This window comes from Lissotriton vulgaris, chromosome 7 (assembly GCF_964263255.1).
Source record: "Lissotriton vulgaris chromosome 7, aLisVul1.2, whole genome shotgun sequence".
Taxonomy (NCBI): Eukaryota; Metazoa; Chordata; class Amphibia; order Caudata; family Salamandridae; genus Lissotriton; species Lissotriton vulgaris.
In genome coordinates, this window is record NC_141695.1 from 930,826,953 (window position 1) to 930,850,916 (window position 23,964).

The 23,964-nt window shown below is 45.5% G+C and overlaps 1 protein-coding gene across 1 annotated transcript in view; it reads left to right on the top strand.

The window, feature by feature from the left end:
* FCHSD1 (FCH and double SH3 domains 1) overlaps positions 1-23,964 on the top strand; it is a 309,094-nt gene that overhangs the window by 4,587 nt on the left and 280,543 nt on the right. Inside the window, exons 2-3 of the mRNA XM_086931360.1 lie at positions 13,599-13,696; positions 18,931-18,976. Coding sequence (XP_086787486.1) covers positions 13,599-13,696; positions 18,931-18,976 — 144 coding nt within the window. The remainder of the gene's footprint in view (positions 1-13,598; positions 13,697-18,930; positions 18,977-23,964) is intronic.

Here is a 23,964-nt window from a genome sequence, read left to right on the forward strand (position 1 = left end):
ACTTTTGCAGGTGGTAGGGAGAGAATCCGTAGAGGTGGTCATGGGATGTGGGGGCGCCAAAAGAGATTGTCGCACTGGGCGCCATCAGCGCTAAAGATGGCCCTGTGTAGGGGGGTGAGGAGGGGCGATGGGGCAGTGGTCGTGGGAAAGGAGCTCTTCCACACTGGGAGTGGTCACAGGAGGTGGAAGGGCTGAGAGGTGCGCTCTGCAGCGCTGTGTCCCAAAGGCCTTGACAGGGGAGAGGGGCCACTGAATGAAGGTGCGGACTGTGAAAGCGCGTCTTCTAGAAACGTGGAAGGACAATATGGCATTTCTAAATGCGCGTGCCTGCCGGGACAGTCGGGGTGTAGGTAGGAGTGGACGGCTATGAGGGAAAAACAAGCAGACTCCGAGGCGCTGCAGGTGGGCTCTGTCCGTGTGTGTGGAGTACACCCACTCAGAGTGCAGGTGGAAAAGGCACACCTCTTAGTAGGGTAAGAGGTGGGCACTGGGCCCTTCGGATGTTGAGGCAGACATCTGTTCTGATACTGAAAGAGACGGGACCCATGCTGGGGACAACACCACGAGACCCCCAGGTGCAGAACGAAGGGTGGAACAGCAGTGTCCTGGTACAGGAGGAAAGGATTGACACACGTTTCGCGTGGGGGCACACGATGGAATAACGGACACATGTCCTTCCGAAGAAAAGCGAAAACAGGCGGCTTCAAATGAGATAGTTTAAGTAGACATCCAGTGCTAAAAAAATACATGAGGGAAATAAAGACGTTTTCCCCGGTACAGCATGGCGTTGAAGGAAAACACCTCTACGCTTCATAGGGTGACTTAACATGAAACAGAAGCTTCTCTAGGCATAGAGTGAAGTAACAAGAAACAGACACTTCTCCAGGCATAGAGTGAAGTAACATGAAACAGACACTTCTCCCAGGCATAGAGTGAAGTAACATGAAACAGACACTTCTCCAGGCATAGAGTGAAGTAAAACGAAACAGACACTTCTCCAGGCATGTGATGAAATAACATGAAACAGACACTTCTCCCAGACATAGAGTGAAGTAACAAGAAACAGACACTTCTCCCAGGCACAGAGTGAAGTAAAATGAAACAGACACTTCTCCGGGCATATGATGAAATAACATGAAACAGACACTTCTCCCAGACATAGTGATAAGTAACAAGAAACAGACACTTCTCCCAGGCATATGATGAAATAACATGAAACAGACACTTCTCCCAGACATAGTGAGAAGTAACAAGAAACAGACACTTCTCCCAGGCATATGATAAAATAATATGAAACAGACACTTCTCCCAGGCATAGAGTGAAGTAACAAGAAACAGACACTTCTCCCAGGCATAGAGTGAAGTAACATGAAACAGAAGCTTCTCTAGGCATAGAGTGAAGTAACATGAAACAGACACTTCTCCCAGACATAGGGAGAAGTAACAACAAACAGACACTTCTCCCAGGCATAGGATGAAGTAACAAAAAACAGACACTTCTCCCAGGCATAGAGTGAAGTAAAATGAAACAGACACTTCTCCCAGGCATACAGTGAAGTAACAAGAAACAGACACTTCTCCCAGGCATAGAGTGAAGTAAAATGAAACAGACACTTCTCCAGGCATATGATGAAATAACATGAAACAGACACTTCTCACAGACATAGTGAGAAGTAACAAGAAACAGACACTTCTCCCAGGCATAGAGTGAAGTAAAATGAAACCGACACTTCTCCAGGCATATGATGAAATAACATGAAACAGACACTTCTCCCAGACATAGTGAGAAGTAACAAGAAACAGACACGTCTCCAGGCATAGAGTGAAGTAAAACGAAACAGACACTTCTCCAGGCATGTGATGAAATAACATGAAACAGACACTTCTCCCAGACATAGAGTGAAGTAACAAGAAACAGACACTTCTCCCAGGCACAGAGTGAAGTAAAATGAAACAGACACTTCTCCGGGCATATGATGAAATAACATGAAACAGACACTTCTCCCAGACATAGTGATAAGTAACAAGAAACAGACACTTCTCCCAGGCATATGATGAAATAACATGAAACAGACACTTCTCCCAGACATAGTGAGAAGTAACAAGAAACAGACACTTCTCCCAGGCATATGATAAAATAATATGAAACAGACACTTCTCCCAGGCATAGAGTGAAGTAACAAGAAACAGACACTTCTCCCAGGCATAGAGTGAAGTAACATGAAACAGAAGCTTCTCTAGGCATAGAGTGAAGTAACATGAAACAGACACTTCTCCCAGACATAGGGAGAAGTAACAACAAACAGACACTTCTCCCAGGCATAGGATGAAGTAACAAAAAACAGACACTTCTCCCAGGCATAGAGTGAAGTAAAATGAAACAGACACTTCTCCCAGGCATACAGTGAAGTAACAAGAAACAGACACTTCTCCCAGGCATAGAGTGAAGTAAAATGAAACAGACACTTCTCCAGGCATATGATGAAATAACATGAAACAGACACTTCTCACAGACATAGTGAGAAGTAACAAGAAACAGACACTTCTCCCAGGCATAGAGTGAAGTAAAATGAAACCGACACTTCTCCAGGCATATGATAAAATAACATGAAATAGACACTTCTCCCAGGCATAGAGTGAAGTAACAAGAAACCGACACTTCTCCCAGGCATAGAGTGAAGTAACATGAAACAGACACTTCTCCCAGGCATAGAGTGAAGTAAAATGAAACAGACACTTCTCCAGGCATATGATAAAATAACATGAAACAGACACTTCTCCCAGGCATAGAGTGAAGTAACAAGAAACAGACACTTCTCCCAGCCATAGAGTGAAGTAACATGAAACAGACGCTTCACCAGGCATAGAGTGAAGTAACATGAAACAGACACTTCTCCCAGACATAGGGAGAAGTAACAAAAAACAGACACTTCTCCCAGGCTTAGGATGAAGTAACAAAAAACAGACACTTCTCCCAGGCATAGAGTGAAGTAAAATGAAACAGACACTTCTCCCAGGCATAGAGTGAAGTAACAAGAAACAGACACTTCTCCCAGGCACAGAGTGAAGTAAAATTAAACAGACACTTCTCCGGGCATATGATGAAATAACATGAAACAGACACTTCTCCCAGACATAGTGAGAAGTAACAAGAAACAGACACTTCTCCCAGGCATATGATAAAATAATATGAAACAGACACTTCTCCCAGACATAGTGATAAGTAACAAGAAACAGACACTTTTCCCAGGCATATGATGAAATAACATGAAACAGACACTTCTCCCAGACATAGTGAGAAGTAACAAGAAACAGACACTTCTCCCAGGCATATGATGAAATAACATGAAACAGACACTTCTCCCAGACATAGTGAGAAGTAACAAGAAACAGACACTTCTCCCAGGGATAGAGTGAAGTAAAATGAAACAGACACTTCTCCAGGCATATGATAACATAACATGAAATAGACACTTCTCCCAGGCATAGAGTGAAGTAACAAGAAACAGACACTTCTCCCAGGCATAGAGTGAAGTAACACGAAACAGACACTTCTCCAGGCATATGATAAAATAACATGAAATAGACACTTCTCCCAGGCATAGAGTGAAGTAACAAGAAACGGACACTTCTCCCAGGCATAGAGTGAAGTAAAATGAAACAGACACTTTTTCAGGCATATGATGAAATAACATGAAACAGACACTTCTCCCAGGCATAGAGTGAAGTAACAAGAAACGGACACTTCTCCCAGGCATAGAGTGAAGTAACATGAAACAGACACTTCTCCCAGGCATAGAGTGAAGTAAAATGAAACAGACACTTCTCCAGGCATATGATAAAATAACATGAAACAGACACTTCTCCCAGGCATAGAGTGAAGTAACAAGAAACAGACACTTCTCCCAGCCATAGAGTGAAGTAACATGAAACAGACGCTTCTCCAGGCATAGAGTGAAGTAACATGAAACAGACACTTCTCCCAGACATAGGGAGAAGTAACAAAAAACAGACACTTCTCCCAGGCATAGGATGAAGTAACAAAAAACAGACACTTCTCCCAGGCATAGAGTGAAGTAAAATGAAACAGACACTTCTCCCAGGCATAGAGTGAAGTAACAAGAAACAGACACTTCTCCCAGGCACAGAGTGAAGTAAAATTAAACAGACACTTCTCCGGGCATATGATGAAATAACATGAAACAGACACTTCTCCCAGACATAGTGATAAGTAACAAGAAACAGACACTTTTCCCAGGCATATGATGAAATAACATGAAACAGACACTTCTCCCAGACATAGTGAGAAGTAACAAGAAACAGACACTTCTCCCAGGCATATGATGAAATAACATGAAACAGACACTTCTCTCAGACATAGTGAGAAGTAACAAGAAACAGACACTTTTCCCAGGGATAGAGTGAAGTAAAATGAAACAGACACTTCTCCAGGCATATGATAAAATAACATGAAATAGACACTTCTCCCAGGCATAGAGTGAAGTAACAAGAAACAGACACTTCTCCCAGGCATAGAGTGAAGTAACACGAAACAGACACTTCTCCCAGGCATAGAGTGAAGTAACATGAAACAGACACTTCTCCAGGCATAGAGTGAAGTAACAAGAAACAGACACTTCTCCCAGGCATAGAGTGAAGTAACATGAAACAGACACTTCTCCCAGACATAGGGAAAAGTAACAAAAAACAGACACTTCTCCCAGGCATAGAGTGAAGTAACAAAAAACAGACACTTCTCCCAGGCATAGAGTGAAGTAAAATGAAACAGACACTTCTCCCAGGCATAGAGTGAAGTAACAAGAAACAGACACTTCTCCCAGGCACAGAGTGAAGTAAACTTAAACAGACACTTCTCCGGGCATATGATGAAATAACATGAAACAGACACTTCTCCCAGACATAGTGAGAAGTAACAAGAAACAGACACTTCTCCCGGGCATATGATAAAATAATATGAAACAGACACTTCTCCCAGACATAGTGATAAGTAACAAGAAACAGACACTTTTCCCAGGCATATGATGAAATAACATGAAACAGACACTTCTCCCAGACATAGTGAGAAGTAACAAGAAACAGACCCTTCTCCCAGGCATATGATGAAATAACATGAAACAGACACTTCTCCCAGACATAGTGAGAAGTGAAATGAAACAGACACTTCTCCCAGGCATAGAGTGAAGTAAAATGAAACAGACACCTCTCCAGGCATATGATGAAATAACATGAAACAGACACTTCTCCCAGGCATACAGTGAAGTAACAAGAAACAGACACTTCTCCCAGGCATAGAGTGAAGTAAAATGAAACAGACACTTCTCCAGGCATATGATGAAATAACATGAAACAGACACTTCTCCCAGACATAGTGAGAAGTAACAAGAAACAGACACTTCTCCCAGGCATTCTCCCAGGCATATGATAAAATATTATGAAACAGACACTTCTCCCAGACATAGTGAGAAGTAACAAGAAACAGACACTTCTCCCAGGCATATGATGAAATAACATGAAACAGACACTTCTCCCAGACATAGTGAGAAGTAACAAGAAACAGACACTTCTCCCAGGCATATGATGAAATAACATGAAACAGACACTTCTCCCAGACATAGTGAGAAGTAACAAGAAACAGACACTTCTCCCAGGCATATGATGAAATAACATGAAACAGACACTTCTCCCAGACATAGTGAGAAGTAACAAGAAACAGACACTTCTCCCAGACATAGAGTAAAGTAACATGAATCAGAGAGACATCTCTCTCAGGTGTGGAATACAGTAACATGGAACACATAGACGCCACTCTTGGGCACAGGTGAAGGAACATGAAACAGACGATCACCTGTCCCAGAAATAGGTTTAAGTTTCAGGACACAGACGGACATCTCCATAAATATGATGCCGTAATATTAAACAGACGTCTCTCCCACTCATATTAGAAATTAACACGAAACAGACACTTATCCTTAGCATAGGTTGAATTAATATGAAACAGGCATCTAACCCAGGCATGGAATGAAAGAAAATGAAACCGGCAAATAACTCTGCCAGGCACTGGATTAAGTAACATAAAACAGACATCTTTTCCAGACAGCAGAAGAAATAACAAGAAACAAATGCAACAAGCACCTCTCCTAGAAATATGACGTGGCAACACGTAGATATATCCAGGCAGCATAGGATGAAATAACAATGAAGCAGACACTCGCTCAAACATAGGATGAAGGAACATGTAACAGGCAAATTACCCTCTCAGCAGAAGAATGAGGTATTGTGAAATGGAGATACAACCCTTCAGGCACTGGAAGTACTATGACAGTCAGACACCTTCCTCGTGTACAGAATGACGTAATATGATCAAGACAGACATCTCTCCCATTCATGGTTAGACATATCAGGAAATCTAGACACCTCCATCCAAACTAGAAAGAAGTATGATTAAATACAAGACACACATCAGACACCAGACAGGGGAAGAAGGAATAGAGAACCCACCCCAGGATCTTGAAGATGTAAAACTGTCATGTGTACCTGCAGAAGGGGAGTGTGTCACTAACAGACAGACACTCGCCCTTGAGGGCAAGAGGGGAGTGGCCACCGGCCCTGCTGGAGGCCCCTCGAGGCTGAGGGATGCCCTACAGTCCCCTGATGTGGAGCAGACACCGCCTGTCCTTTGTGCTGAGTGCTGTTCATCTGCCGTGACTGCACCGTAAACAAGACCTGTGCATGCATATCTGATTGAAATGATGTCCAATTTTAGCCCCGCGGCTTTTACCTTTATAGACCTCTCGAGCCGGAGGGATGCAGCAGAACCTCGTGTGCCAGTCAGCGCTGAAGGACGCGTCCGCCGCAGAGGCAGCCTCGAGCCGGCCTTCGGGCCGGGAAAGGGGGGGAGGAAGGTATCCTGGGACTGGGAGGTCTGTGCACTTAATAATGCAGGCCGTTCACCTGTGGCCGGGCAGTGCAGTGATTAGTCTAAAACCCAACTTCACCTATCGAAGACTTTATTACAAAAAAAATGTGTATTTGGTGGTAGATTAACAGTATTAACAATAGATTAACAGTATAATACATTTGTCACAAGGAGTGGTACAAAGCAAGCTCTATTTCCCCCCAAAATAACAGCTTAGCTAGGTAGCAAAAATAGACACCAGTCATAAAAACTACTATACACTCGAAAATCTTGTCCCACCGCAGTTAGGGAACGATAGCTATAAGCTTTTTTAAAGTGCGAAGTAACATCCTCAATAATCAAGAAATAGTTTAAGGCATGACGTTAAAGGGCTTAATTCATAGGGAAAAAAAGATAATTGATCGGTTAGTTGTACATATTTAAAGTGCAAAGTAAAACAAATGCAATAAAGCCCCAGAACTGTTAAGGGCTCAATTTCAACCTGCTCAAAATAAGCAGGGAAAGCTTTAACCGCATAGTCAAAATGTAGTCATAGAGTAGTCAGACAAATTGCAATAACAGACTTTGTGGGTGACTAAGGTAAATCAGGCGCACAAAGACATTGCAACCCACATATACTTAATCAATATTATTCGTAGTGATCCAAGGGTAGGGATGTCAACCCTTCATCCCCAGAAATACGCAAAGAGAACTCATGCCCTGAGCACATCCAACATTAAAGTCCAGAAAAATAAGTAATCCAGTCATCTTCCACTTTTCATCAACTCTTCCTTTCTCCACAATGCATCGGGATACACTCATACGTACACCTCTCTCTGGTGGCAGTGGCAATTACAAATACTATAAAACTTTGTAATCACAATACGAAGCAAGTATTGTCTTGTCAATTATGTTTCACATAGAGAACCTGTTTGAAAACTATTCACTATATGAGTATTAGTGCACTACTGGTATAAATGAGCCTCTGGGCACATCAGAATGTGGCAAACACCGTTTTGGATGTAACATGAGCACCTGGGTACGGTGTTAAGAACAGTAAAATGTGTTATTATATTCTCAGACAATGTTGTATCAATTGATAATTCCAGCCCTGAAGAAGTCGTAGGGTGACTATACCCGAAGACGAAACACGTTTTGGCTGGTGTGAGGCTGAAGTATATACCTGAATAAAAGGAAGATTTGATGAAAAGTGGAAGACGACTAGATTACCTATTTTTCTGGACTGTAATGTTGTATGTGCTCAGGGCATCAGTTCTCTAGACAAAGTGCAATTTACAATATGGAAAAAATGCTTAAAGAGTGCAAAAGAGCCATACATAAACAAAAATAGCTCGAAGCAACTACCACAGATAAAATCACAATAGCAACAAATACACATTTCCGTCTGTGATTATGTATCATAATCCCACACTGTACACAGTGGGAAATAACCGCACAACTGCTCAGATTTATTGGTTTGGTTAATTCTCTTGCCATACATATATTCTAGCTGTCGTACCCTGCTCATTTTGGTTTGCCATTGGCAATAAGATGGGCATCTAGAAGATTTCCAGAACTGTAAAATGAGTGCCCTAGCAACTGAAGCTGACATTAGGATGAACTTCTGTTCTAGTCGCGTCAGAGGTTCATTGTCAGTCAATGCCCCAAAAAGTGCTACTAATAAACCTGGCTCCACCTTTTAGATAGTCTTAGAGATAAAAAAGTAAATATCTTGCGCCAAACCAAATACAGTGCTGGATAAGTAAAAATGATATGTGCCCTATCTACCTGTGCAATTGTGGTGCATCTAAAGCAAAGTCAATAGTAAACTTAAAAGCCACGGTCCAGCCATTCATATAGCCAGGCTGGTTGATCACCTGTTGCAGAAACCTTTGTCTAACCTGGAAGTCTACGGGCAAATCACCGAAGCAAACTCAGCTCTTCGTCCTTCCCGGTGACGAAAGAAGAAGTGCCATTATTTTGAGGAATTATCTCACCTATTGTTTTAGCACCATGGTGCTTCAGTCCAGTGCTGTGTACTCTACGTGACCTTGCATTATTTCATGGACTACACTTGAAAAGCTCCAATTCCCAGCACACTTCTAGGAAATCAGCTCATGCCTCAGCATACTCCAGTCCCAAACCCCATAGGGCCAAGTCTCCTAATGCGACATGTAATTGTAATATTGATAATAATGAAGTGGTGAACATTTCTTGGTTGTGCCTTTAAATTACACATTCTGCTGCGGTTGCCACTACAAGTAAAATTTGATTCAATTAATAGGATCATAAGTTACCCCTGCTTTGTGTTACTCACTCATCAGGTGAGATAACGTGGATATCCCAATAAACATTGCGAGCGCTAAGCGACAGTGGATATAGCCCTCATATGTGAAAATTAGGCCCTAGGTATTCAAAAAAACAGGTATCCCTTCTATGGAATGTTTAGGCTTGTGCAGCCAATCAAAATGCTTACATTAATTGCTGCTGTTTTCCTGCATTCTGAAACACAAGTCTGCAGCAGGGGGGCGAAGCATACAGGCACAGCTGACTTGTTTGTCTGCAAAAGGTGACATTTATGGAATGGGTGTGAATAGCGGCATTCCCACGTATTGTGGGCCATAACCAGCAGTTAATATCCGCATTTGCTCGTTACAAGCCTTTGGCTGGTGCCAAGATGGACTCATAATTCATAATTGTGAGTCTGGCAATAAACTGCTATTTATGTCCTCAACTGAGGGATCTTACATCTTAACTACTCCTATGAGCTCCCCCTCCCCCACCCAGTCTATATATTGAAGAGTAACACTAAGCAGAGATATCTTGACATTATGGGCCAGGCATACCTTAACACCCTCATCTGAGGGATATTACACTTCACTATTCATAAATGCCTCAAGGTGGCGTGATGATGTATATGACAACACTTCCAGAGATAGCTTGAAATTGCACTTTTCCAATGTTAGACTAGGCACTCTAGAGAACGCTGTGATTTTTTTACTCCTGTGAAACAAGGCATACAAAAGACATGATTTACGGCACACCTGCGAAAAAGCTCCAGAATATCACGGTGTACAGGTTGGGGAAAAGAGGTGGTTACTAATTTGAACTCTACTTGAAGATGCAAGCAATACATTCTCAATGGAAGGGTGCTCCAGAAGCCAAGCTTCATGCATGGGTTGGCGTAGGCAACAGTGCCACTTTTGGAGTTTGTTGATGCACCGATGAACATTTTAGTCAATCCCAAGTCATTAAGTTCTACTGACATTTGGGCCGATCCTAGAAGATTTGTTACTGATCCACTTTACAACTTGTCCATTCTTGAAGCCTCATTTCACCAGTAACCTCCCTATCCACTTATTGCTCAGGATTCTCTGCCATCAATAATCAAACCCCTTCCACCTGATTCTGTCTTCTAGTTGTCCTAAAAACGTTTATCCGCCTTTCTTAAGGTGAAGGTACATGAAGTGGTAGATTTTATCCAACTGTCTGGCCAAAAGTCTGGTCATGGTGTTAGTTGAATATTGATCTCGCACCATACCCGAGCCAACAGACTCCACAATGCAGGAATCCAAAACAAGGCCCTCAACTGGGTCTGCTCATTCCTCTCCAACCAAACGCAGCGGGTCAGACTTCCTCATTTCATCTCAGAGCCCACGCTAACCACCTGCGGAGTCCCGCAAGGATCATCCATCAGCCCTACACTGTTCAATGTCTACATGGCCCCTCTTGCTCCCATTGTCAGATCATACAGAGTTAACATCATATCGTACGCAGATGACATGCAACTCATCCTCTCACTATCCAACAAACCCAACATCTTACAACATAACTTTTGAGGAGGAATGGAAACAGTCACCAGATGGATGAAGAATAGCTGCTTACAACTGAACACAGACAAAACCAAAGTCCTCATCATAGGCCCACATCCCGACCTTGGAGCAACACCTGGCGGCCTCCAGCCCTCGGGAAACCACCCCCCACCAAAGACCAAGCACACAACCCCAGACTCATCCTGGACTCTGGACTCGAAATGCACCGCCAGATCAACGCCGTCACATCTTCCTGCTTCCAAACCCTTTGCCTCCTATGTAAAACTCTGAACTGGATCCCCCTTTAATACAGGAAAACCGTCACCCAAGCCCTCATCAGCAGCAGACTGGACTACGGCAACACACTCCACCTTGGAATCAACAAGAACCTCACCCGCAGGCTCCATATCATCCAGAACGCCGCCGCCAGACTAGTCCCAAACCTATCGCGCCACTGCCACATCACCCAACACCTGCAGGTACTACACTGGCTCCCCATTGAGAAGAGAATCACCTTCAAGCTTCTCACCCACACCCACAAAGCCCTCCACAACACTGGCCCCACCTACATGAACCATCGGCTCTCGTTCCACACACCCCAAAGATCCCACTGCTCAGCCAAGCTCTCCCTCGCAACAGTACCACGCATCAATAAGACCAGAACAGGAGGACGCTCCTTCTCCTACCTCGTGGCTAAGGCATGGAACTCCATCCCTCTCCAACTCTGCCAGACACCAACTCTGTCCAAGTTTCTGATGGACCACAAGACCTGGCTTTTCGGTGAATCACCATGAGCGCCCGGCCCGCACGTACCCAATAGGACAGGGAACCCCCCTCCAACGCCGTTCCTGCGTACCGAGGAGCAGCGCGCATCCCCCAAACTCAGCGCCTTGAGACCCATTTGGCTGGGTAGCTAAGCTTTACCAACCCTGATTGATTGGCAGATTGATTGATCCAAGTGGCATTAGGAGAGGTTTGTGTAGGGGTACAAGCAAGAAAATTATTTTTTGCACTTGTACACAGCGGCTACCCTGACCACAATCGAAGGTTCTGTCCGTTGCCACAAACCTGTCTCTCTTGTACTCAGTTCTTCTTGCCATAATTTCACTCATAGTTGTCCTGTTAATCCTGCATCCTTTCTAATATTTTGTTCTAATTCACCACTGCCACTTCTATAGAGCCATCCCACCCGCATTCAGCTTAGTACAAGGTTGCATGGATGTTCTCTCTCCATCATTACACGCAGTGTAGTGGCATAACGAAACTTGAGGGGGCCTCCCTCCGGACTTAATCAGGATCTCTCAAGTCAGGGTTCTTAGCTGAAGGCCCCTGAAGCTTGGGGCCCCCGCACCACAGGGGTTGCGGGGCTTATGTTACGCCACTGGTGTTGTCCAGGGCATCTACATTAAAAAGCTTGGCCTTGATACATCTTCTCCTTAATGCTGACTTTGGGCACTCTTTGACCAGACAGTTGGTACGTTCAACAAGGCTGTTTGCCTAGAAGTTACGCATTGCACCCCTCCAGTGAACAACATATGTTTGCATTTCCCATAAACAAAATTGAATGCAATTATGCTTAACTAACTTCTCAGACTGAGTTCCCCTCAAATATTTCCTCCAAACTCTGGTATTAAGCAGTCTAGTTCAACTTTAGAGACACTGGCCGGGGCGCCACGCATAGAGCTGATTATCCAAGATGGACCATGAGTTCTGGATTGATGTGGATCCTACTGGAGAAGTGCAGGGTGACCGCTAGACGGGGTTGGAGAATGGGCTGGGGGCGCATCTTCCTTGAGCAGGGGCTGGCAGAATCTGTTAATCTGAGGGAAGATATTGATTGCACCAACCCAAATCTTCAGGTGAGTAGTGGTCATACACAGGCAAGTACTAGAGTATGTTCAAGATGACGTGGTATCCAGGCCACTGTTGCTTGCGGCATAGAGTAGGATATGAATTTGCACACACTTTGCATTAATTTATCGGAGTTTCGCGGAAATGTGAATGTAATACAGTAGAAGAGTATCTATTAGTAAATTATCAGTGCAACAGGTGTGTAAATCATGAATGGAACACACAGAGATAGTGAGTTAGGTTGTGGTGTAAAGTATCAGCTGCCTCAGAGCATATAAAGTTAGGGTTTGTTTACACACTTTGAGAGACCACTTCATGACGAAGGGATGCGCTCGACGTGTGCACTGTTATTTAAAATAAACTGGGAGTTAATCTGTACACGGCAGCCTGAGTCCCATCGCATCTCTAGCAGCCTCAACAGTTTCCCCCGGAACACCACGCCCAATCTGGATCTTAACTTTTATTACTCCCTTCATCTAACGTTCTATATGAAAATACAGATCTTGGACACCAGTCCCTCTTCCTGAACCACTCTAGTCCTCATTGACCCGCCTTTGAACCACACTGCCCCTCTGGAGCCCTTCTCTGACCTTTCTGTGCCCCTTGAGACTCCTGTGTACCACACTGCCCCTTCTGCTGTACCTACCTCTGTCCCACATTGACTCTCCTGTACCCTTCACTTTCATTCCAGTATACCGCACTGACCTTACTGACCCTCTCGAGCCCATGGTTCACCACCTTATGTATCTCAGTGAGTTTTCTGTACCCTCTGGAGTAGCCCATATGGCTCTCCTGCATCTCAATACCTCCTTTTCTCCTAGCTGGTCCCACTTTGGTCTCACAATTGCCCCTGTATCCTTCCAGTTTTTTGTTGCCCTTCTGGGGCCCTCCCCCTCCTCCTCTTGTAACCCCAGTGCCCCTTAGGTGCTTCTGCAGCACATTCCACACCACTGCAGATGCTCTGGCTGTCTTCATCTCCTGGTTTTAAGTGACCTATACTAGACTGTCTTCCTCTGCAGGTGAAGGCGACACAAGAGGTGAAGCTGCGCTTCGCGGAGCAGATGTCAAGCCTCCAAAACAAGCAGCAACAGGAGACCGAGCTCTTGGAGGACATCAGGTGAGGGGGACCGGGCAGCCTCTCAGGAGGCTGGACAATAATGAAAACTGGGCCCTTTAGTTGCAGAATCTCACATAACGTAGACCTTCTGTGAAGTCAGAAGAGGTCCTGCAGCCCTGTAGAGTAGCATAGAGGAAGCCGGGGTCCCTATGGGGTGATTACATGGGAAAATATTCTGGGTGTTTGTGGTGAAGGATGGAAGGCAGCCAGAGGAAAACATTGTAATATATGGAGACATGGTAGAGGAGATTCCCTACCCTGTCTCCATATATTACAATAGTTAGGAAAACAAGAGAGAACTGGGCGCAAATTGAAGGAATAGAAATGGGGAATGAAAACCTAGTCCCCTACACAGAAAGAGACTGGTGGGAAAGCAAGCACCCAAAGGGGGTGGTTAGAGGAATTCCTGGTGCTTGGAAGAGGGAGGATAGGGAAGATCCGCATTTCTGTGGAGTAAAAGTAGGTGTAAGTAGGAACCTTGGCATGGCGGAGGTGGAAGTAGGCCCCCATGAAAGAACAGGCATGAACATAAGCACTTGCACATATGCTTTGTGAGGAAAACCTGGGACCTGTGGACGGAGGTTACTGGGACTCAGTACCCTTGTTGAAATGTGATGGGAGCTACAACCCCCGTGGTGGACGGGAAGAAGACCTGATGCTCCTGTTGGATGACTTATTTTCCTTTGGTGCCAGCAGCACCTCCCGAGCCAGCTGCCCCCCCCCCCCCCCCCCTGCTGTCTAAAGGGGGTTCAGCCTTCTGGGGTTCAAATCAATATATTCCACAGTTGAAATTCCCAGTCTATGCATCTTGAAGTTTCTCAAGTGGAGCATAGGGTTCCTTCTATCTTACTCCTTTACCCTTCTTGCAGAGATCCAACAGTTGTCCGTCAATATTCCTGATCAACACTCACACTTATTCTTGAACATCGGCAGCATTATCTGTAACTCATGCATTCATGCCACAAGCCCCTTCTTCTGACATTGCTGAGATAGCTTGTGGAGTAAAATGAGTGCAGATTTTATCACTAAAGGCACAATGAAAATCTCTGGTCACAGGCAGTAAATCCTTCATCAGTTTTCACAAAGTTTCACATTATTCAGCTAAGTCGGTGTCTTTTAGACTATTTTGTTCAATAGTCTTTCAGACCTTGAGCTAAGGTCATTTTAGGGTAACTCCTCTCGTAGATTACTGTATCAACTTGCTACCCAAAAGCCTGTCTGGGATTGCCAGCCTCCAGCCAGGCCTCGGCTGCAGGCCCTGTCTCTACTTTGGGAGGTAACCCAGTTGTCTTCTACAAAGTTCTGCCATTTTGTGTCCCAAAGCCTGCTGAGTTAAAGATGAATTTCTTTGATACTGGGAGAGCTTCATTTTGGAACATATGATTATCTCTTCTGTTATTAGACTTCTGCCACTTATAGTGAAGTATTTAATGGATCAAAGGAACATGTTGAACACCCGGCTGACAAGTGAATAAATTAATGAATTAAATGTTTTTCTAGAGCATGCAAATGCAAGCTTCTGTCTGTTATGGAAGCAGAGTAAAACCTACAGGGCAAAAAACATGAAAACAACCAGGTCTTAAGCAGTCATCTAAATTGCGTTAAATTGGGCTGAGCTATAAGGTGCAGATGAAGAGTATTCCAGATTTGGCAGATGGAAGAAATAAAGCTTCTGCCCTCCCAGGATGCCTTGTTGGTCCCAGAGATCACACCGGTTTTGACAGAGATGGACTGAAGCATTCTCTTGGGAGTGCAACATTGGAATTTCCTCCTTAGATTTTCTGGGCCAGCATCATGAAGAGCTTTGTGGGCTAAACAGAGCGCTTTAAAGGTGACTCCTTTTCTGACTGATGTCCAGTGTAAATTAGCAATGGCTTGAGAAACTGAGTTAATTTTAGGTATTCACAGGAGAAGGCGTGCCGCCGCATTTTGAAGGACCTGGAGTTTATTCAACAGTTCTTGCTGGATGCCAACATAAAGGGCATTACACTATCAATCGTAGATATTACAAGACAATGATTACCTTTTTCTGGAGCTCAAACAGGATAAAGAGGAAAACTTTTCTCAGGGTCTTTAAAAGAAAAGAGCAAGAGGAGGTACCTTGGCTGAGATCTGATCAGCATAAGTTAGCTTTCTGTCAAAAAGTACTCCCAGGTTCTTTCCTTTTTGACCAAGGAGGGAAGAGAACTGAGATTCTGGGGCCACCAGAAGGAGGAGTGATTCCCGAACTGAAGAACCTCGGTTTTATTCCTGTTTCGTTTGAGACTGTTTTTTTTCATCCAGCCAACTACCATCCATTTGTTGACGCATTTTGCTACCTCCCAGAACTCACTAGAGATTGAAACCACAATCTGTGTATCACCTGCATAGGAGACTATGGAAAATTTGGAAGAATGGATCAGTTTTGCCTCTGGTGTAACATATATATTAGATAGCGTAAGCGTAAGGCTTAATGAGGACCCTTGGGGGACTTTGCAGGGAATAGAGAAGGGTTCAGTGGGTCTCTCTTGGCCTAGCTGTAGTGTTATCTGCAGCCCTACCTAATTGACTGCAACACTGGAAGGTTTGTACCATCTATACTGCATATCGGTGAGTGTGCATTAACTGAGTGGGCCATTTTGATTTGTTTGAAAGTTAAACCACCTATGTGGGTCCAGCTGTATAAAAGATCGGTCTGTCATGTCACCTCGCAAAAACATCAAATGCGAGTCTCACCTTGGAGGACACACAACGCCGCAGACCAAAAACATCTGGCCATGGGCTCGGGTGCAGCCTTGAGGATAGCTAAGAAGGTGCTGGTGAGCGGCCGGGCTCCCCGGCCCTCATGTGCACTTGTACTTAGGATCCATACATGAATGTATCTCCGAAGCTGAGTGCACGAGACTCTGGCATGATCACCTAATGTGAGAAGGTAAAGCTCACTTCGGTGCAGGTGGGAGGCCAGTATATGTGTCCGTTGGGCCAATAAATCCCCATACGGTGAAACAGCCTCCTTCCTCTGACGCTTGTCAGCTCCCTCACGGTACCAGCAGGGACTGTTTGCCAGGGCATGCTTTCACCCTACAGAAAATGCTTGTCGTTTGTTCTCCTGGTCTACCTATGGTGGCACCTCCTGTTTTCATCAATATCTGCCAATCTGAAGCTGCTCTGCGCGAGGGCAGTGGACGGCTCTCCTTTGAATGAGTGGGAGACTAAATGCCTCTGCCTGGGGCCTGACGTCAAAGTCCAGTCCATCTTGGGGCTCCTAAATTCCTCCGGCCACCTCCAGCCTACCAGCTAAAAATAAAGACTCGAGAATAGATACGCACGGTATTAGTCCATTATTTGGATCGAGAAGGATAGCGGAGGGATAGAAGAGGGAAAAGGGTTTACATTTATATAGCGCTTGTTACCCCTGATGGGAGGTACGTCGCATGAGCGGGACAGGACAGCAGAGCTACCGCTCAAGCTTCAGGCATCACGGAGTACCATGTATACTCCTGTAACCTCAGTTTCGCCCTCTAATTATAAAACGCTGTGAACAGAAACATAAATCCTGAACATAGTTCCTTGGTGGAATTTAAGGGGCGCAACGAGGCATCCCACGCTTAATTTGCGCGGTCGTTTCCTGTTTTTAAAGTAAATGTGATTTGTGCTTGAAAAACAAACACGTTCACTGGATATTCCCTCAGAGTCATGAATGAAATGTCAACACGGCCCTGCAGAAGCAAAACAAGTATGTGTCCGCGAGGCGACTGTTGCGGCGGCGGAGCGGGGGCCGTTGGGATGAATGGACGGGTTTGGGGGGCGCGGAGGCTCGTCTCGAGCGCAGCGTGTTGTAACCACGGAGGGGGTCGGGTGTTTTCTGGCTCCTGCAGTCCCAGGTCAGAGGTCTTGGCAGATGTCCTCGTGCAAATATTTGGCGGGAATTCTCACTTCATTGCAGAAAGGAAATGGAACTGAGAGAACCTCAGTCTGCAGGAATGGGCACGTGGGTGTTGTGTGTTTATGGTGGCAGGGCAGGCTGGGTAGAGACTAGTGCCGGGGACCAGCCTCGCATCCGGGCGGCAGAGCTCCGGGCAGGCGCACAGCTGGGCAGGGTGCCTTGAGTGGGCAGTTGTGTCTCAACGCGGAGTGTATGCTCCTACCAGGAGGACTCTGGAGCTACTTGAACTCTGCACCCGAAAGTATCACCACAGACGTGCATTCTGAAAGCGAGTGTGCCCTTAATGCAGCCTGTAAATGAGACGAGAACGTTTGCGCCTCCGATCTTTGGTCTCTCTGCTGAGATTGATAACTTGTACCGGGCGTGAAGACGGTGTTTATGTTTAGTGAGTACAAGTCCACTTGCAGCTTAGCTAAAAACAGCAAACCATGTCATCCGGGGTATGAAACACGTCTCCAGATGTAAATTATTCCAGCGAACGACCAGGCAGGGAAAGGTTCTGGGCCCCGTGCCGAACTGTTGCACAATCCGTTTCCCCATCCGTTCGACATTGCAAGGGATGCCAAATCGAGCTCTCTGGTTCTTGTGTTTTTTGTAAAGCAATCCAACCAGCAGGAGCAGTTTCCAAGATATTTCTGAATGAAAGGAAACTGGCAGAAGATCACACGGGGTGCACGTGAGAAGTAGACGCAGGCTGTCAAACCAGACGTACAAATCCCATGAAGAACGTGGAGCTGTGTGCCGACTCACTCAGTGTGCCACGAGCCCCAGGCGCCTTCTCTCAAGCTCCAGGGTAGAGAAGCGCGCGTGCGCGTGTGTGCGTTTTTTTTCTCCTCACTTTTTCACCTGCATCATCCTCTGGGGGTATCTGCTCTCCATTAAGATACCACAGCAGGCGGAGACGTAATGTTCGGGTGGAATAAAGTGCCCGTGTCTCGAGCCTAAACTGGCAAGGGAAGGTCCGTACCCAGCAGGCAGTGGTATGTCGGGTGCCCTGACTGTTACTTCCAGGTACAGTAGGGTTGGTTGCACCGTGGATAAGGTCACCACCACGCCCCAGGTCATTATGGACACTATTTCCAGTCCTGTGGTTTTCTGTGATAGCCTAATGCATTCTGAGTGTTGAAGTCTTGTTTTGCTTTCATTAAACTAGTTAGATTAACACACTTCAATTCAATGATTAGTAGGTGAAACATCCAGACCTGGAAATGTCGATATTTACTGGTGTGAGGATGTGAATGTCAATCTCTCTGTGGCCAGATAAAACCTTACCCCTTCCCTGCTCATCCTGTACTTTTCCCCCCTGCAGATCTTTCAGCAAGCAGAGATCAGTCATTGAGAAGGAGTATGGACAGGTATGTTCCCTTTTTGAAGCCGCGCTCTCATCTCATGGAGGGATCATGCTGTACTGATGCATTGTCTGGTGGGGGGTCCGTGCTGTCCATACTGTGCAGTGTACTTTGAGAAAGGGTCTGTTACTTGTGCTCCACATCTTTCGCTCCTCGTGCTGTACACAGCGCTCCCCACCGTAAGACCAGAAGCTGTTTCACACTCACCTCAGCTTTTCTCACACACACAAACAACATAGCATACCTATTATTTTGAGAACCGTCCACTGGCCGTAATGAAGTGTGCATTTACAATTCTAACTCTATTTGTGCTTTGATAACAGGGTAGGTTATAAAGCGGACCTAGGCAAATCTATCTGCACTTTCAGTTTTTTATACACTCGCTGGTACCTAAACACACTAGCAGGACCGACCGGTCCTCCTAAGGATGGAGTTTGGCTGCTTCTGTCAGGGTTTACCGACGCTATGATGACTGATCCGGTCCTCGCAGAGCGGGTCCCTCTCCTTCCCTCTGACCCTCTCCCAGGTTGGTTGTTATTGCATTTGTTGCTGAATAGGTCGTCTGCTGTCTTCAGAAGCCGCACTAAGTTCATGGGTTGATAAAGTAAACGGTGCTGTGAGTTGGCACATATAAGTGACTCATGAGATGCAACATTTCACCAAGTCCTTAACCGATGGTGCAGGAAAATGTTGGAGAAATTAGCAATAACTGAATGTTAAGAACAGAACAAACACCAATAAGAGTAATCCTGGGTGGCCGGTGTGCTGAAGCAGTGGTAGGAAGGGATGGGGACTTGTGGACTTGAAACACGTGTCGTCTTTTGGGGATAGGCATGCTAGAGACTATAATAAAAACGTAAGGATTTTTATGGGGCGATCATTGGTGAGAAATCCTTAAATTGATGCATGTGCTTCAACGTCCTTACACGTACACTTGGCCAACTTACAGGGGCGGATTGGCAAGGCGGGCATTCGGGAATGGGCCGAAGGGCCGGTGCCTCAGTGCCCTCTGTGGGCCGTTTTTTTTCTCCCCTGTCCCAGTCCACAGAGAGTGGACTAGGAAAGGGGAGAAAAAAAACGGCCCACAGAGTGCACGGAGAAAGAGACTGAGAAAATTAAAGCAGCCTCGCTGTGCGGCCAGACAGCGATTGTCAGCTGTGGGCTTTCCTTCACCCCTACCCTGCCAAGCAATCAAGCTGAGGCTGGGCTGGGGAGGGGTGATTGTTTGCAATAATCGGCCTCCCTGGGGGCCAGGTGTTTCTCAGGCCTTTGAGCCATTTGCACCTCGGCCCCCCTGGGGCCCATGCAGCCCAGAAACGGTGTTAGTCTTAACACCTCGCCCACAGCCCTTCACATTCAGGGCATAGTGGGCGAGGAAGAATGGGTCTTGCTGTGGGGGCCTGGTGATGTTAGGAATTTTTTTGTTTTGTTTATTTATTTATGCAATTTTATATAGCGCGGACTTTACCCGAAGGTGTCACAGCGCTTCACACTAGGAACAGCAATAATACATGAGGAGAAGAGTATAAGTGGACAAATTACAAAAGCAAACGTTAAGTTACATGAATCAAAAGTGACAATAGTGAGCAACCAAAATACAAGAGGAGCAAACGATACATTACAGGAGGAAAAAGAGATATGTGTGCAGGTTACAAAAGCGTACAAAATACAAGTAGAGGTATAATACTGCAATTAATGGCAGACACTCCAGCACAAGAACAAACGTTACGTAGGCAATGGTGGCACTTGTGCAAGTATCTAAAGCAAACAAAAGTGAGAGGTAGCAAACAGTGTGTTACGAGAGAAAAGTGACTTGTGCAAGTTACAAAAGGGTACCATACACAGGTACAAGGGTAATACTACAGTAAATGGTAAATACTCAAACTGCCAGAACACACTGGGAAGGCACTTCCCATGCACCAGCTCCACCTCAGCCTCCCCTCTGGCTACCTGGCTACCTGACTACCTTGGATGACCCAGAAAGCTGTGTTTTGTGCTCCCCTGCCAGGACATTTTCCCAAGGCCTGGAGGGTTGATTAATTTACTAATTGCAGGGGCCTTACCTCATGTGCTCCTGAGCTGAAGGTCTGGGGAGGGCTGAGTAGGTTAGTAATAGCAGGGACTTTGCTGCTTTTCAGGTGCTCCTGTGCTGGAGGGCTGGAATAATTTTGTGACAAAAAGGGGCCTTGCTATTTTTTTTAGTTGCTCAGCATGTAGGCCATTTCACCTTGGCCCTGTGTCGTGTGCAAGAACAGTATCCTCCCACTTTCATTTCTTGTCTGTGCAAATGGTGTTTCATGAAAGGGCACGCCCCTTCAATGTGGGCCACGCCCCTTAAATATGGGCCACGCCTCTTGAAGTTGGGCCACTTTTTTCGTCAGTGCCCGGGCCGAATTGTGATCCCAATCCGACCCTGCCAACTTAGATTGCTGGCGTTTTAAAAATGTGCACCTGTGTCTAACAATAAAATGTGCCATTTCTTTGAGGTCCATCCCTCCCAAGTATATTCTAATCTGCCATATGAGTTCATGGGCTTCTACAGCTTTCAGTTTTCTGAAGATAGGCTCTTGGCCCACCCTATTGGGCGCAGAGCAGAGCACACCTGGAATGGGTGCAAGATAAGTGTGATCTTTTCTTTAAAAGCCTGCACCTTAAGTTAGGAAAGTCTGTTAGGCTTATTTGCCATTATACGGACCAGCCAGCACACCTGAGGAAGTGTAGACACTGGCTTCGTCGGTCTCCCGACAGCCGCTCTTACAATATTAGAGGTGCCTAAAGAATAGTGTGGAAATATTCCCTGGAAGGGTTTACACAGCAGGGGTCCTTTTGGTAAAACTGCCCAGTTCCCCCTGGCCCACTACAACATGGTGGATCAGAAGATGGTTTTGTTGTTGTTTATTTTTCAAAGACAGCCCCCCAAAGCAGGAGTTGCATTTTTGGAGAAAAACATATTTGCCTCTGACGCACTGAGCATTTTCTCTCAGCATGTGGGTAACATTGTTTACTGCCATCGACTGCCATACAATGTGGTCCATGCAGGAAAAAACACATCAATAGGCCCCATGCACAGGGAGGGCTTTTCCAACACAATGAACCCGCTGGATCTGTAGTGCAGGCCTGCCACAAAGAGGCCTCTGATGACAGAGCCGGCTGAGGCTCCAGCCTCAGAAACAAAGCGCTTCTCCCATATGTAACTGCGGCTAGAGAACTGAGAGGCGGGTGGTCCGGAAATCCGCTGATATCAGGTGAACTTTCCAAAACGACTGTCTTCTTAATAATGCATAGGGCTTTAATTGGGGCGGGCCCCTCCGGGTCCAAGACTCGCTAGTGATTAAACTGGACACTGAAGCGGGTCCCTATCGAGTCCTATATGCATGTCCTTAACTTTACTGGCACACTTCACTGACAACAACGCTCTCTTACTTGCCTTCCTTTCTTCTTCCATTCATCACTTCTCTTTTCTTCGCCTAACTACCCCTGCCTCTTTCCATTCCGTGTTTCCCTTTCCTCTGTTTTCTCGCTCCCATGCCTCATTCCTTCTTCCTATTTTTCGTTCCCTATCTTTCCCTTTTTTAAATCTCATTCTCCTTTCCTGATTTACTCTACCGACCTCCCACCCTCCCTACTTCCATGCCCCCCCTTTTTTTTTACCCTCCTTCCATATGTCCTCACCTCACTCGTTCTTGCTCTGTAATCTTTCCTCCCCACCTGTGCTCCGGCCTCAAGTCTCTCCCCCTCCCCAGCCAGGAGTCCCCGGCGCGTGTCCGTTCTGTGCAGAGCGGACAAAGTGTTCATCTTCTGTTACAGTTATGCGGCCTCTGACCGAGAAGCAATGAGCTCAGTCAAAACCCTTTGTAACTTCTCTCAGGACTGCGAGATAATACAGAAGTGAATCCAATAGCCATAAAGTCTTTACTCGTGGCCCAGAGATTACCCGAATCAGAATCATAAACTTTTATTCGATTATCCAAAAATTTACATAATCATAAAAAGTACAGTTAAAAAAGAACCGTCATTTTTGTACTGGTTTTACGTTTTAAAATTTACATTTTATAGAACAATTTTCGATCGAATTCTTGTTACTGTTTTTAAAAAAGTCACAATCATTTTGGCTTCATGCGGGTTTGCCGGTGACTGTAGATAGGCAAGCGCTGGATAAGTGTTTCTAAGGCCACTTAGTCGCAGAAGGGGAAGGATCCATTTTTTCCTGGCCACACTATAGTATTTACAGAATAGTGCGACATGGACCGTTGACTGCTTAGAGACCCCATCGCAAGGACAACAGTTCAGGATCCGTGACCAGTTGTTCTGTTCTGGAAATGAGACCAGGCGAAAGAAGAGATCAAACCGGAGTCTAGTCAATAAGAACTTTTCATGATTTGTAAGAAAGAACGTGAGGTAAGGCTGTATCAGCTTCACTGATTGCAATTTAGAGATTTTTTCATTTTGTGTTTTCACTATCTCTGCTTGGTTCCGAAGTTCTCTCAAGTGGCCTAGACACAGTTCTTTCAGTTGTTTCTTGGATATATCTTCAATCGAAGATGGCTCAGTAAAGTATTGCTCACGGTTGAGATCTTGGAAAAATTTAAAAACGTAATTGAGCCAGGGAATTTTTCTCCAGTGAGTTAGGCTAAGACAGTCTGTGATGAGGGCGCGTGATACGTGGCTTTCTGGGTTGCACCATATGCGATGCCATAAGATGAGAGGTTGACAGCGTATGGTGTCTGTGACGTATTCCATCCCTAGCTCTCGATGAGATGCTAATATCGGGGAGCTTTGGGGGAGAGCCAGTACGTATTTAATAAAGGCGTTCTCCGTAGCCTGTAGTTGCTTGATGCACCCATAACCCCAGATACCTGCTCCGTAACTCGCCACGCTGTGGCATTTTGCGTAGTATAAAGTTATGAGTTCTGACGGAGCAGGTTTGCCTAATTTTCTGGAGAAAGCACAAAGTGCAGATGTTGCTCGTCGAAAGTTCAGGTTTCTGGCTTCTA